The following is a 15,384-nucleotide window of genomic DNA, read 5'->3' as shown; positions in this document are numbered from 1 at the left end:
TTATTGGAATTTCATGTTATATGAAAACTCAGTCTGATAACGTAGTACGACTTTTTTTCTCCTTGAAAAAATACCTACAATATTCCGATAATACTCATAATAGATATTGTACTACGTTACTTTTGTACGTCATTGTGATATTGTGGTTTTTTTTTTTTAACTAGCCGCATTTTCGGGGTCCATGAAGGTAACCAAATGTGTCATATATAATTTATTGCCTTTGAGTGGATAATGTAGATGAAAAGAAAGGCATAACTTGTTGGTGTAAATTGCTTCTAATATCTGAATATGGAAAAAGTCGCAAGAAGAACAAGACCTCTCGCTCTTTTTGGTTTTTGGCAAGATAACTACAACTCCCATGATCACCTTAAAAATCTGACGTAGCATGCCGTAATTTGATTGGATCTTCTTGAACACGTGAATCCACCGGACCAATAGCGGAAGAGACAACCAGGAAAAGCAAGGGAAGAGAAAGAGGAATCAACGTGAATGTCAAGTGAAAATGAAGCAAACAATTTGATGCATAAACTAATATTAAACCTTTTGTTTTGCCACCTATGCTTCAGCGTTTGAGGAGTCGCGATGTTGTTAAGATGTTTCGGACTGCTGCACAAACGTTTTCCGTCGCTTCATTGCCCCGAAGAGTGTTGTTAATCACTCTGAGGCATTTCTGCAACAAGGCGCCGAGAAAGCTTCGAGTTGCCGAATTACTTTCAGGCACTGGGTTGGAAGCAAACGTTCAAGTGCAGGTAACGTTTCATACGGTCCGGTCTGTGATCATGATAGTTCGAACGCTCCGCAGCTTCAAACTCATTGCGGCGAGTCTGGGAGCGTCTCCTTACATTTTCATATCTTGTCCGGATTCTTCTCTTGCACTTAATATCCTGTATGTTTATCAAACAATAATGCTTTCCACCTGTTTATCTCATACCGTTTTCCAAAGAGGTTGTAAAAGAAAAAAGTCAATTGCCTGCAGTTCACAGCACAATGCATTTTTTTCCATTGAATTGTTGTTCTGCATCTTTATGAATGACAAAAGCAGTTTTCTCGCAGGGTTGGGTTCGCTCCGTTAGATCGCAGAAGGCAAATTTGTTCGTGGACGTCAATGATGGGAGTTGCCTGCAGTCGCTCCAGATCGTTGCCAGTCCCGAGCTGAATGACCCGTAAGGACTTTTATATTTTGTACCTATTCCAAGAGGAAAATAAATGTTCTTTTGCCTATTAAAGACTGCTCACATTCGGGAGTGCCGTCGAGGTTCGAGGGATCCTGAAGAAAAGTCTACACCCCAAACAGGCGGTGGAGCTAGAAGCCGAGCACATTCACGTGGTTGGAGAATGTAACCCTTTGGTGAGGACGCTCTATTGTGTGCACGCCACGAATACAAAAAACGTTTTCTTGCGGCTCCAGTATTCCTTAATCCCGCTAAACTCGTCCTTGACCTTTTTATGTGCTGCTTTGCCACTCGTCATCCCTTGTTGCCATTTCCAGGATTTCCCGTTTAAAATCAAAGAGCGCCACACGCTGGAGTACATCCGCCAGTTCCCTCACCTCCGCGGCAGAACAAACGCCTTCGGCTCCCTGCTGAGGATACGCGGCGAGGCCACTTGGGCCCTTCACTCGTATTTCAAGGTGAGGTCAACTCAGCGGGGAGGGTGTGCGAAGCGAGGCCCCCGACGCTTGTTCTCTTTCCTGTTTTCCAGGAAAATGGCTTTGCGCACATTCACACGCCGATCATCACCTCCAACGACTGCGAGGGGGCGGGCGAGCTCTTTCAGATCGAGGTGAGAGTGCTTTGCGAGGCCGCAGCTTCATGCTGCGGACACATCATTAGGTACACTGTGTAACAAGGGTTACACATTTATATATATATAAATATATATGACACGCAGGGTTCAAAGGTTATGTCTTGTATGTTAACGTTGTAACATTGGAAACATGATCGAAACGGCGAGCATTTGGTTCGGAGGTGGCCCATCCAATGCAACTTTTTATGATTTGAATCACTGGACTTGAGGTATTCAGAACAGGTTCTCAGCATTGTATCCCCAAATAGATACGGTAGAGCAGCATGTCCAAAGTCCGGCCCGCGGGCCAAATCCGGCCCGCGGTCGAATTTCATCCGGCCCTCGGCCCCTGTCATAAAATCAGTGCCGTCTGGGCAGATTGGGCGCAATGGAACACGTATTGCATTGACTGAGGTCTCGTAGACTGGTGAGTGAAGTTTCATAGAGTACTGCTTCCCTCTAGTGGCTAAATGAGTAATAGCATTCACTAAATGAGTAATAGCATTTAGACACTAGAGGGCATCACTTCGTGTTTATATTGACTAATATGTCATATTTCAAATGATCCTTGCAGTCGTGGATATGTGTATTGCTTGTTCATTTCCCTGTTGTTCGAGTCAAAGGTTTTGTGACTCTTGAAAAGTCATGGTGATACATTTTATGTTTCAAATCAATCAATTTGCACTCAAGAGACTTCTGTTTAAGAAAAAGTCAAGTGAATAAGCAGTTGCATGTGATATACCTGTTTCAAATGAACCAAAGGAAATTCTTAAGATTGTTGAAATTCAAATAAAAATGGAAATGTGAAACAGACTGGCTTACTAAAATTTGTTGAACAATATTGTTGTTCAATGTAAAGAATGTCAGCCAAGGTCGGCCCCCCCGACATTTTACCACCTAAAATCTGGCCCCCTTGGCAAAAAGTTTGGACACCCCTGCAGTAGAGTCATGACAATTTGCGCTTGTAGAATGTTAAGATCAATGTGCAGGTGACTTGATGATAAGCTCATTTTTATTTGCATTTGTGGCGAATGTATTTGTCAACAGCCTTCCTACCCGCAGAACAGCCAGGACGAAAACTTCTTCTCGGTTCCCGCCTATTTGACCGTGTCTGGGCAACTGCACTTGGAGGTCATGACAGGGTGAGTTGTAATTTTATTCTTTTTTTTTTTTTTCTTAAGTATCCTCTTCGACGGAATTATTTTGCAGTGCCTCGAGGCAAAAGCACGAGACTCCGCACACACACACACACACACACACAGTGACTACATGCTCAAGTGTGTCTGTCCATAATTATGCCCGCAGGTCATTTTCCAAAGTCTACACGTTCGGTCCGACATTTCGCGCGGAGAACTCCCAGAGCCGACGCCACCTGGCTGAGTTTTACATGGTGGAGGCGGAGGTGGCCTTCACGCGGACCATCGAGGACCTCACCGAGGTACGCCCGTGCCACGCGTCGCCTCCCTCGATGTCCGTGCTTGTCGATCGAGGCCCTGCGATATTTTGTCATTTGAAGCGTCTTTCGATCTAAAGCCGATAATGCGATACAATCAGGTGAAATAACGTCATGAAACAACTTATGGACGTTCCCGTCACATGTTTTGTTCTTGCGCCTAGGTCTATTTTGAGACACCCGATTTGGAGGATGGGCCCAAAACCGATTCCCATCCGGTACCTCGGGAAGGCATTTGATTTCTTACCTGGCTAAACAATGCGTTTACACCTTCAGGTCATGGAGGATATGTTCAAACGCACCACCGAGCACGTGTTGGACTGCTGCGCTCGAGACGTGGACTTGTTTCACACGCACGTGACACCGGGACACAGGGTGAGTCCCTCACCCGCCCCCCCTCGAGGACACGTCGCTTATTGAGCTCCCGTCTTGCCCGGCGACCGGCCGACCAATGGTCTCACTGCCTTCTCCTTCTGCCTCATGCGCAAAGGATGCCGTGGAGGCCATGCTGAAGGAGAGATTCCATGTGTAAGTCTTTTTTTTTTCTTTAGTTTGTATTTTTCTTTTTTTTCCATTCAAAAGTGCGAGTGACACCCGCACGAGGTTCTTATTATACTTCTTTTGATGAAATTCAGCCGTCTATATCTCTCTTTGCTATTTTCACCAATGACAAATATGTAGGCTTTGGCACAAGACTTTTTGTTTGGTTTTTTTTGGGGGGGGGGGTTGTAAGTGCTCACGGAAGTCGATCTACTTCCAGGTTGACCTACAGCGAGGCTATAAATATCCTACAGCGAAGTACGCAGACGTTCGCCTTCCCCACAAACGTGCGTACGACCTCCTCATCATCTGGGCTGCGCCTGCGCCACCTTTGACCTCCGCTTGCTCCGCTTCTCAGTGGGGCTGCGACCTTAAGACGGAGCACGAGAAGTATCTGGTGAAACACTGCGGCACGCGTCCGGTCTTTGTCACTGATTATCCCTACCGGCTCAAGCCGTTCTACACCAGAGACAACCGGGACCATCCCCGGCATACGGTGGGTTCATTGATTGATCAGGCCCCTCGGCGCCCCCTAGGCGCGAAGATCGGAATTTGTGATGTGGCACTTTGGTTGTGTTAGGCGGCCGCCGTGGACCTCCTGGTGCCCGGCGTCGGGGAGCTGTGCGGGGGCTCGCTGAGGGAGGAGAGGCTGGACCTTTTGAGGGCTCGCCTGGAAGAGTAAGTGCACGTTCACGGCCCCCTTCGTTTGTATAGTAGATGCGTTTTTCCTCTATTTTATTTCAGCCAAGGCGCACACTTTCTCTAAGCTTGGCTGCTCGTGTCACGAGTTGAGAAACTCTCTGTGGGGGTGGTTCTTATTATTAGGGCCCCACCAATTACTCAATGGCCACTAATACTGTGGCAAGATTGAGATTGGTACAGATGGTCCATTTATTTATTTTATTTTCTCATTTTTGCCATGTATTTTAAAAAAAACTGCAATGGCATTCAAACATCAGCCACGCACGCACACACACAATACGCAGAAATGAAATTGGCCTAATTGTTTTTTCTCTTTGTTGTCAAAATAAAAAATACAGAGTAATGTCAAACAGTCCAATGTTCTCCCTGCAATTCATATCTTCAGTGTTTGTCAGCGTGAAGGGACCAACAAAGTTATTTCATTCATTGTTTTTTTTTTTTTTTTAATAATTGGTAGTCAGAATTACTCTGCCAAATAGCAGAATCAGCATTGGCTTAAAAGAAATCCACATTGGCGAAAGTTATGATGGAAATGGCGAATGGCTCGCTCACAGGATAAATTTTCAGAACTTGGCAGAGAGAGGACTTGTTTGTCTTAATGTCATATTTGACTTGGGGGGGCTGGAATTGCAGATACTCAAGTGTTTGTGTACAAGCCATGATTAATACATTTATTTTTTTCTTCTCAGGGTCGGATTAGAAGACACCTACAGCTGGTAAAAACAAATACTGTATATTTAAATACAATGCTCATAAAATGGACAGTTTTGTATCCATGGCCCGCTGCAGTGACAATGAATTTATTTTCAGGTATTTGGACTTGAGGCGTTTTGGCTCTGTGTCTCACGGTGGCTTCGGAATGGGATTTGAGCGATACCTGCAATGCATTCTGGGAGTGGACAACATCAAAGACGTGATTCCTTTCCCCAGATTTTCACATTCTTGTCTGCTGTAATCTCCGAGGCTCCTTTTTTAAATGACGCCAAGCATGTGTCATAATAATTAAACAAGACAGTGCTTTATTAATCTCTTGTGTTTTTCCGAAGCCTACAAAGTTGCTGGTATGTTTACTGATGAAAATACAAACACTAAGTCAGACTTGATTCCAGTGCAGCAAGAGTACTTGGTTTTTATTTTATTAATGAATTACTGAAATCCATGATGAGTTTTCATGAAAATGTGCCACCGTAAATCTTAACATTCCCATTAGTAATGAGAAAGCAACACTTGTTCGCTTTCTTTTAATTAAATCATCTGTATTCAGCTACAAAATGAGGTACACAAACACATCTATTATTCAGCTCCATGAGCGGGTTGAAATATTTGAAACTGTTGTCAAAATATTGCAGTTGTTCTCCACAATAACCTGTTTTGCCAATATCCATCTGTTGGAGTCAATCAAAACTACGCCTGTTGCTTGGCAAATAAGTCAAGTTCATTTTGTGGATATTTAATATTACATTCGATGAACATCAATTACGGAACGCTGCGACGATGGTAAGTCCATCCATCCATTTTCCTCCATTCTGGGTTGTTTGCAGGGGCTCATGAAACCATGACTGGATGCTGTGACAAACTATGATTTCTCAGCCATGTTGTTTGCTAGCTATGATTTCGATTGACGTTGGCCGGCTGAATCAAACTTTGTTTGCGAAAGAGAAATTATTGTAGGGTTTGCGGTCAAGTCAAGTGATGATTTGTAATTAGGTGAATATAAAATGACCTGTGGTATGGTATCAAGGGAACCAAGAGTACGAGAAGACTCCTGTTTGGACCCCCGTACTTCATCCAAACCGCCGAGTAAACATTGAAACGTTGTAATTACTTTGAAGCGCCTCAAGATGGTGCTGTTTCTGCGTCCAATCCAACCGTGGGACGTTTGACAGTGAGTCTTTGTCATGCATTTAAAACGCAAGTCGTCCTTGCGGCTGTCCGGAAAGTGCGTTTAATTTATCGCTTGTCGTAAAGCATGTGAACCGATATACACGTTGAAATACTTTTATTAAAATATTGTTGCTTGCCGGACGCCCATCCCTCCTGCGAGCCGGCCGTGGGCGTGGTGTCGAGTTGGGAAAACAAGCCGCAGACGCCCCGTGACGCTGCCCCGCATCAGTCGAGTTTCGCCGCAGAAGGAGCTGCCAAGGTTCGTCCGATAACATCTCCCCGACCGGGACTGCCAGAACACCCCCCCTCATCCCTCGTCTTCTTCCTCCTGGTTCTGCTCTATCTCGGCTCGGATGGGGGACAAGCGCGCGGCGACCGGGGCCGTCCTGCGTGTGTAGCCGCCCGTCGGGCACCGACGAACCGACTTGTTGTCGGCAAGATGAGCGGCGGAGAAGTCATCCTCCAGGGCTGGCTGAGGAAGTCGCCGCCGGAGAGGAAACTGCGGAGATACGTGAGTGGATCTGACTAACTGTCCACCGCACTCATTCGTCACTTTATTAGGCACACCTGCGCGGTACGCTGTAGTAAAAAACTCTGCCTTGTACGATGACATCACTTGACAGTCTTAGGGAATCCTGAACGTGGTTGTGGTTGTTGTAGTAGTCCAGAATAGCGCTGCAGCCTACCGAAGGCGTTCATATTCGAACAATAACGATTATTTTGGTTAGTGTAAAACAGCGAGTCTCAACGCAGAGTCCCATGGCAGGTGTTCGAGGAGAAATGAACCCATTTCACTGAATCGGCCCCCAAATTTTCAACTCTTAAGTTATCTTTGTTCGTCTATCTAAGCCATCAACGTGACAGACAAAACAGCGAGGTGTGTTGGCACCGCATCACACCATCATTATTTCAGTGTACACCTTATGACATTTTTCTTTGGTGGTGTGGGATTCTCTCAATGTCAATGTACCTTGGCCCCATGACGATTAGGAAACACTGTGCTGCGTAATATGGGCAAAATATGAGCCACTATTCTCAGTACAGTATACGTTGCACTTCAGTTCAACAATCACACTTGAAATTCACTCCTCCTTTTTGCTTCCTCCTGTTACCAAAATATGAGAAACACCTCTCAGCTACTACTACTAATTTAATACCAACATGAATAAAATGTTTTTTGCTGATAATAGTGACAGACCGACGTGTTCTTCCATCAGATGGGAGACACAAAGCACATCAGTGACCCATCTGTGCATTTTTGTGATAATTCTCTTTGGTAGTGTGTCGTGACATTTTCTCAAGAACAAAAGATGTTCCTTGGCTCAATAAAGGTTGAGTTTATATGACTAGTTCTTAATACTTGATGTCGCTCTATGTGGTGTACCTAATGTTTTGACCCCTGATTATATTCTAAGTGGTAGCAGGTGCATCCCCCAAAACATCTGGCCCACTTTACACCCCCCTCCCCCCATTTTTTAACTGCTTTAAACATGCAAATTTCACACAGACGGCCACTTGGATCGGAGGGGGGGTGAAGTTTGAAGTGTGGGACGTTGGGGGAGCAGTCATATGACAACATGAACATGCCTGCAACTATCTGCGCTCCCCGCTAAGTGCCTCTTGCGCTCATATTGGCATTATCCAATCACGATGAGGTCACGTCTGATGTGAGCCATTCCCATCCTGTCTGTGTCACAACAACAGCAGGGCTCCCTCCTTGAGTGGCCCGGTAAAGCTTCCATAAGCCACCCAGGTGTGTGTGTGTGTGTGTCAGGGGTGGGCGGGGAGAGTACTAGTCAAGCCGCCACTCACATAATAGGATTTATGGAGGCTGATAGTAGAATGAGCCAATCTATAAATACAGCTGTCATTTGTTTACGTGTGGTGTTGTGTTACTACCGGGCCACTTCTTCCGCTCCTACAAACTGACTATGCCATGATGTCATCAGTGTGTGTGTGTGTGTCATCATCATCTCTGAAAAGCATCCGAGAATGTCTCCCAATGTGTCCTTCCACCATTGTCTTCCACTTACACATGCTCGGTGTTTATACAGAGACCACCGTGGTCAGCCTGGAGCAGCTGCTGCTGCCGCGACCGTACGTAGGGAAGAAGCCAGCTTAGCTCCACCGTATAAACAAGAGCGCGGCGAGTGGGAATGCAATCATGGGGCTGTCCCAGCCTGCACTCTCGCCCACGTCTCATAAGCTAGTGATTCTCAACAGGTCAGACCCAAAAGTGGGTCAGAGGAGCCATTCAGCCTTGGACAGGTCGTAGAAAATGACAAGGGTTTTGAGATACTGACGTATCAAGGTTCTGAATGGCGCGTTTTAAATACAGATGTGGCAATAATGTGGAAATGTGAAGTTGAACGCTCATGTCCAGTGAAATATTGAACAAGGAGCCCAGGTTGGACTTGGAAAATAATTTTGACTGACGTCCATCAGGGACCTTTGGTTTTATTGGTTCGTTAATTCTCGTGGATTATAATAGGTGAGGGACTGGCCTCAAAAGTCACCAGTGCCAAAATGTAAGTGAAAATGCTTGGCCTTATTTTATCTTATGACACGGTGAACCACAACATTTTTGCTCTCCGCTAATTTATTGCTTATTTTTATTTAATTTTTTTCCATCATTATTCACTGAAGACCTCAATTTCAACTTTTGTGCGCAGGCCAAAGCCTTGCATGGATATATGGCTTTAGCTCCAAGCTGTGGCATCTTGGGTACAAGGAACAATGTTGAAATGAGGGGGAGGAGCTTTGTTTTGTCTTGTCTTACAGGGCAAAAAAATGTTTTGATGCCCTCTTGTGGTCTCGAAAGGCAATTACAAACCTTTCATGGGTTAGTATTAATTACCTACAGATTTTTGTTTGTCAGGCAGTGCTCCCGGAGAATTTTTCACCTTCGGTTTCTTCATAAGGTGCTCTAAAAGACAATAGAACACGAAAGCATATGTAGTTCTGTCTCGACTTATACTTAAGTACACAACGTGAGTAGTTTTGCCACCTCTGCAAGGCGGACTCGCGGCGTCGGTGTCATGAGACGTCCGCAACAAGCAGACGTGTGGATTCAATCATGCAACCATTTGGAATTCCTTCCTCTTAAAGTCAAGAGTGGGGAACAATCAGGACTATTTTACCCTCCGCCATCGCTGTCAGCTGACCGAGGTGACGTTTGGGTCGCGGCGCAGGCCCGTCGTTCTCTCCGCTAATTAATAATCCATTTGGTCGTTGTGAAATGTGAGTGGAACATAAAGAACACGTTGAGTGGTCCTTGTGATCTTTTACACGGCAGGCTGTTGTTTCAACCAAAAATGGTTAACGGCGCAGTTTTTGGAGGATGACAATGAACACAAAAAAGTGAAGGTGTTTGAAAATGGGATGCCTCGATGCAGTCTAGCCCATCGGACACTTAGTGAGGGAAGCGAGGAATGGCTGAGTACCAACCATGTCTCGGTACTGGGCCGATACAGCCTTATTTTAATGGATCGGGTTCTCGTTGATGCTGCCGATACCAGCCACCAATACTTTCACCAAAACACATCTGACATTGAGCAAGTCCTCCTTGGCCGTAGTTGGCTCTATACTGCGGCAATTTGAGGCATTTGAGGCAAAAATACTCTGAATTAGCGTGTGTCTCTTATGTGTGAGAGAGTCCACAGCAGTTTTGCGGAACTTTGTATTTGGGCAAACAGTTTGTATCTTTTTTTTTTTGTCTAATATGGATGCAGTATATCAACAAAATAATCTAGTCATGGTGACTTGAGTGGGAATTATGGAATACTTTTCTGGTGGTTTGTTTCTGAAAAGAAATCAATTTGAAAGGCTTGACAAGCAATTGATTTGTAGCCGAATCCTTCCGCCGTCATTTAAGTATTTTGGGGATTTTGCTCAAGGCTTCAATCATTGGAATAAGTGTGTTGTCTTTTGCCCAAGAGTGGATGAGGTGTCCCGAATCCTCCCGTCTAGCCGTCCGTCCCACCCAACCGTAAAATCTGGACGGGGTCGCATTGTGTTAATCAGTTGCTTCTTCTTTCAATGATTCCTTTTTGGATTTTGTTTTGAGCTGGGCTCAAAATGAAAGACACATTTTCCTCAAGAATCAGGCAGGAACGCACTGATTAACATGGTGCATTAACCACTTAACATGGTGCACTCTGTCAACGATAATCGTACACAAAGATGAACATTTTTTCATTTTTACTGACACCCGCTCTGGCAGAAGATCAAGCAGCAGTCTTCATTGGCCGAAAAAGCGTCAACCAACCAGAGTCTGTTGTATACGGCAAACAGTACAGATGTTTTTGCTGGCACAGTGTCATCCGCATCGAGCTGGCAGTTAATGCCCAACAAAAGTCTGGAAGGTAGTTAATGTTCATCGTGAACAATAAGGGACCCGAAACGGAACCTTGTGGCACTCTTGGATTTGTTTTTTTTGCAGACTAGACCTAACGATTCTAACCTGAATACATTGTTCACTACTTTCTCGATAGGACTTCAACCACATCAGAGCTGCAGGTGACAATTAACCCTTTCAGGGACAGCGGTCACGACAGTGGACAGCGTACCATGTTATCAGGTTACAAGGTGTATGAAAGGGTGACGCTGCATTTTTTTTTCCATAAAAATGCACCAGTCCACTTCCCTGTCCATTATTGCCCATCAGAAGTCCCCAGATCTCAGTTTGTGACCTCTTGGATTTGAGGTTTTGTTGCGTGTCAAAAGGCAGCGTAAGAGGAGGTAAAAACAGGTCGGGCATGCAAATCGTATGCAAAGTCAGCCGTTGGTGAAGGGGGTGGGGCTGAGGGAGGTTGACGTGGAAGTGAGGCTCTCTGGGATGTTTCCTAATTGTTTACCAAGGTGATTAATGCTCGGTGGCGATGACTCACTAGATCCACAGCGCACAAACACACAATGAGTCAGGAAACTTGGGGACGCGCTGCCTCCTGCGTGCTAAAATATAAGCAGCGTGTCAGGTTTGCTCATCAAAAGAAACGCGTCATATCAGGAACAACGGTGTCGGGACACGTTACCCAATCATTCAATGAATGACTGAATTTATTGATATATTCACAAACACACACTTTTTACACATACTGGGGGGTGGGGGTGCCTTGAGCGTCCTCTTTCACGCCCAACCCTTCCCACTTTAACGCTGTCCTCAGTTCTGTCCGCCTTTCCTCCGTATAGGCAGCGTGTCGCCACAACATCAGTCAGTCATGCGCAGGGCTCGTCACATAACAGTCACACAACACCGTTCGCAGATTTTGTAACTTGGTGCATACGTAAGAGGCCCCCCCATTCATTCTGGAGAAAATGTAAGACTTTTAAGTGTGCCTTACGTTTGTGAAAGTATAATGCATTCACTTGTAAAGGCTTGAAAAAAAATGCATATAAATATAAGTTTACACACACATACAGCATACACACGCACAAGGAAGCTGTGATACGTGCTAAGGGAAGTTCCCACTGCATATTTTTGTCACCTTTTTTTTTTTTCCCCAAGCGTGTCCCAATACTTTTGTCCGAGTGACTTGGTTGGGGCTTGAACTGCACAGCATGGCAGAATGCCAGGAAAATATTAAGAACAGGTGCGACGACGTTCTTCTTGGCGACCTCGGATGTTCACGTCATCACCTGTTGCCGGGCGGAGTTCAGAGAATTGGACCGGCTTGAATTCAAGTTCATTCATTTGACTTGTGATTGTGTTCGTTTCGACGACAACAAAATGTTGATTAAAATGACGTAAGTTAATATGTATAGACATTTTTTTTGGGGGGGGGGGGTCTGGCTGGTGGCTGTTAAGATGCTCAAATTCCTGGAAATGCTTTGGCCACAATGGAGTTATGCAATCGTTTTATTTAGAAGACTTTATCTTTATTTTGTTCCCTCTCAACCATAAGGTATGGAACTCTGTGATGCCATTGGCATTTCAGGTTTTCTTTCCGACCCCCCCCCACCCCCACGCACTCCTTTGGCCATGAGTTGCAGCGTACAGTGTAAATACAAGTGTGAATCAAACTCGCATCAGTCTGCGTACACCGCATGAATCATACAAATGACATAGTGTAAACAGTCCAAATCCTGTTCCCACGTCAAGATACCCCCCCCCCGCCCCCCCCTCAAAAAATCCCTCCCACCTGTCCGTTGAACAAACGTGTCTGTTCACATACGCAGAAGAGTTGCTACATTCCAGACTGATCATATCGGGAAGGTGATAGCACTCCTGCCCTTGGAAATGGAAAGAAGGTAGAGAGCAGAGGGAGAGGACGGCCGTCTGCTGCCAGCTCAACTGTTGTTTTGCATAAGGGGGGGTAGGGGGGGGGGCGCTTTGGGAAGTCCTTGCCCTCAGAGGTCAGGCGGGAGCGCCTCCCCGTTTCCTGCTTTGACAGGCATAGACATTTTGCGCGTTTCATTTTCATTGGCAGGCAATTGTGTTTATTTGAAGCAGCCGCCGGGGGTGATCTTCAAGAAGGCGGGGGTGGGCTTGGGGCTGGGGGAGGGGGGGGGTACAGTTAGAGACCATCAAGCCGGTAGAGTAATGGGGCTGTTAGGGGTTATCGAGAGGATTGAGTCGCCGTCTTTTTGGCGTTATGCAACGGAGATTTTTTTTTTGTGGTGATTCGATCAATTGACGTTCCGCTTTGCATTTTGTTGGGCCTCGAGTTGCTGCTTGAAGAATTGCTGCAGTCGGCAAGCGTTAGAAATTCGTCTTCTTACTTGGGATGATCAGTGGATTTATTTTTTTTTTCCTCTGATCATCTGCTCCCTCAGATCGCCAGAGATAGTTTGCCATCTTTTGGTCCTTCTTGCCCTTTGGCAAGGCACATTCACAGGAGTCAATGTTTATCCAAGCAGCATGTCAACGTGCGCTTCATGACGGTCATATGATGCGGAAGCCGCAGCAAATTGTGAAACGGGGTCGCTCGATGACGTCCTTGTGGGCTTGGCGGAACCAACGGCAGCTCGAATTGTGCGCCGAAATGGCAAAAAGAAGACCCAGTTCTATCCGCGGCGCCGCGGGGCCCCGATTTGATCAGAAATAAAAGTGCGACTTTCACTGCCCAATGGCCGCCGCACTCTACCCTTCAAAGGTTGTTTTTTTAAATACCGGCCTGAAGACACTGCCTGTGGATCTTACGAGTGTGCGTCACAGGGAGCAAAACCACAGAGAAAGTGCATGCCTTGGCTCTTCAAAAATGTTCGTAGTAGCCGTCACCGGCGTGTTTGACGTTAGAAATAACCTTTTAAAGAAGATCATCCAAACCCGTGAGCACAGAAGGACGTGACTTGCGTCGCGGGGGGAGTTTCCGACGTTAAACCCATCAAAATGTTGTTGTTTGACGAAATTTGGTGGTGCCGACCAGTTATGGGCCCCGAGTTTGGGTTTACGTGTGCCAAAACGGGCACAAAGTGGATCGCTCGGGTCAACGGATGCAGAAGCGGATCACCGGGTGCACCCGGGACCACGTCCGATAAAACACGTCGTTTTTGTAGCGCCGTTCCGTGTTTTGGGAGGACCGGATTGCACATGGGTGATGTGATTGATTAAATCGGAGTTGAATTGTGATGTTGCCGGTCTCAAGATCGGTCTTGGTCTGGAGACCGGTCTCGAGAGCACTTTTTAAGGCTCTCGGTCTCATCTCGCAATGGAAGATATATATATTCATTCATTCATTCATTCATTCATCTTCCGAGCCGCTTGATCCTCACTAGGGTCGCGGGGGGTGCTGGAGCCTATCCCAGCTGCCTTCGGGCAGTAGGCGGGGGACACCCTGAACCGGTTGCCAGACAATCGCAGGGCACACAGAAACAAACAACCATTCGCGCTCACACTCACACCTAGGGACAATTTAGAGTGTTCAATCAGCCTGCCACGCATGTTTTTGGAATGTGGGAGGAAACCGGAGCACCCGGAGAAAACCCACGCAGGCCCGGGGAGAACATGCAAACTCCACACAGGGAGGCCGGAGCTGGAATCGAACCCGGTACCTCTGCACTGTGAAGCCCACGTGCTAACCACTGGACTACCGGGCCGCCATATATATATATATTCATTCATTCATTCATTCATCTTCCGTACCGCTTGATCCTCACTAGGGTCGCGGGGCGTGCTGGAGCCTATCCCAGCTGTCTCCGGGCAGTAGGCGGGGGACACCCTGAATCGGTTGCCAGCCAATCGCAGGGCACACAGAAACGAACAACCATTCGCACTCACACTCACACCTAGGGACAATTTAGAGCGTCCAATCAGCCTGCCACGCATGTTTTTGGAATGTGGGAGGATACCGGAGCACCCGGAGAAAACCCACGCAGGCCCGGGGAGAACATGCAAACTCCACACAGGGAGGCCGGAGCTGGAATCGAACCCGGTACCTCTGCACTGTGAAGCCCACGTGCTAACCACTGGACTACCGGGCCGCCATATATACAAATATATATATATATATATATATATAATTTTTTTCACTGCAATTTCACTTATTTCTTTTTAAAGCTGAAGTGCTAACACATCCCGGTGCATTCGAGGGACAGCGGCGTGTGCGATCTCGGCCGGTCTGGATCCCCTCACCGCAAGCAACAGAGGAACACCAAACGTCCGTCCGTCACTTCTTTGTTTTGTTTGCGATACCTGCTCGGACGGGACTAGAGAACAACCAGACCACGCGCGGCGTCCGTCGCTTCGTTGGTCTGCTTAACGTCTCTTCGGACACGAGGTTGCGTAAACTGGGCGATTTCCGCGCTCGGGTTTGGTTTGAGTTCGCTTGCTGTCGTTTTGAAACCGATGAGTCAGTTCAGGCAAAGCGACCTACAGTGAAGGACCCGGTCGCTTCATGCGTGTGCGTGAATTTTGGCATTCGGCCATGATTGAAGTTTGAGTGAGTTCACAGGCTTTGATATTCTTTCTGGCATCCCTGTAACTAACAAACTCAAAAGATGCTTTGTGTTGGGGGGGTTGTTATTCCCCTTTTGAAATTAATTTTCATTTTTTAAGCAATTCAATGGGCGTTAGGAGTTTT

The 15,384-nt window shown here is 46.5% G+C and overlaps 2 protein-coding genes across 3 annotated transcripts in view; both read left to right on the top strand.

Moving 5' to 3' along the window:
* The first annotated feature begins 433 nt into the window (after window positions 1–433).
* On the top strand, window positions 434–5,506 carry nars2 (asparaginyl-tRNA synthetase 2, mitochondrial). 2 transcript variants are annotated; one of them, XM_052078502.1, is made up of 14 exons: window positions 434–749; window positions 1,054–1,163; window positions 1,228–1,348; window positions 1,490–1,630; window positions 1,702–1,782; window positions 2,848–2,927; window positions 3,091–3,223; window positions 3,515–3,613; window positions 3,729–3,766; window positions 3,999–4,065; window positions 4,137–4,274; window positions 4,359–4,456; window positions 5,170–5,196; window positions 5,291–5,506. In XM_052078502.1, exons 1-14 carry the CDS (start codon window positions 558–560, stop codon window positions 5,433–5,435), a joined length of 1,470 nt encoding a protein of 489 aa, XP_051934462.1. In that variant the 5' UTR covers window positions 434–557; the 3' UTR covers window positions 5,436–5,506. The 2 variants fall into 2 exon arrangements, with proteins under 2 accessions (XP_051934462.1, XP_051934461.1); XM_052078501.1 differs by having other exon boundaries at window positions 435–749; window positions 2,833–2,927.
* Window positions 5,507–6,253: 747 nt separating this feature from the next.
* The window catches only part of gab2 (GRB2-associated binding protein 2), a 36,366-nt gene continuing 27,235 nt past the window's right edge, over window positions 6,254–15,384 (top strand). Inside the window, exon 1 of the mRNA XM_052078458.1 lies at window positions 6,254–6,875. Within this exon, the coding sequence (XP_051934418.1) occupies window positions 6,804–6,875 (72 nt within the window). The 5' untranslated portion in view covers window positions 6,254–6,803. The remainder of the gene's footprint in view (window positions 6,876–15,384) is intronic.

This window comes from Hippocampus zosterae, chromosome 10 (assembly GCF_025434085.1).
Source record: "Hippocampus zosterae strain Florida chromosome 10, ASM2543408v3, whole genome shotgun sequence".
Classification (NCBI taxonomy): domain Eukaryota; kingdom Metazoa; phylum Chordata; class Actinopteri; order Syngnathiformes; family Syngnathidae; genus Hippocampus; species Hippocampus zosterae.
This window is presented reverse-complemented; position numbering and strand designations above follow the sequence as displayed.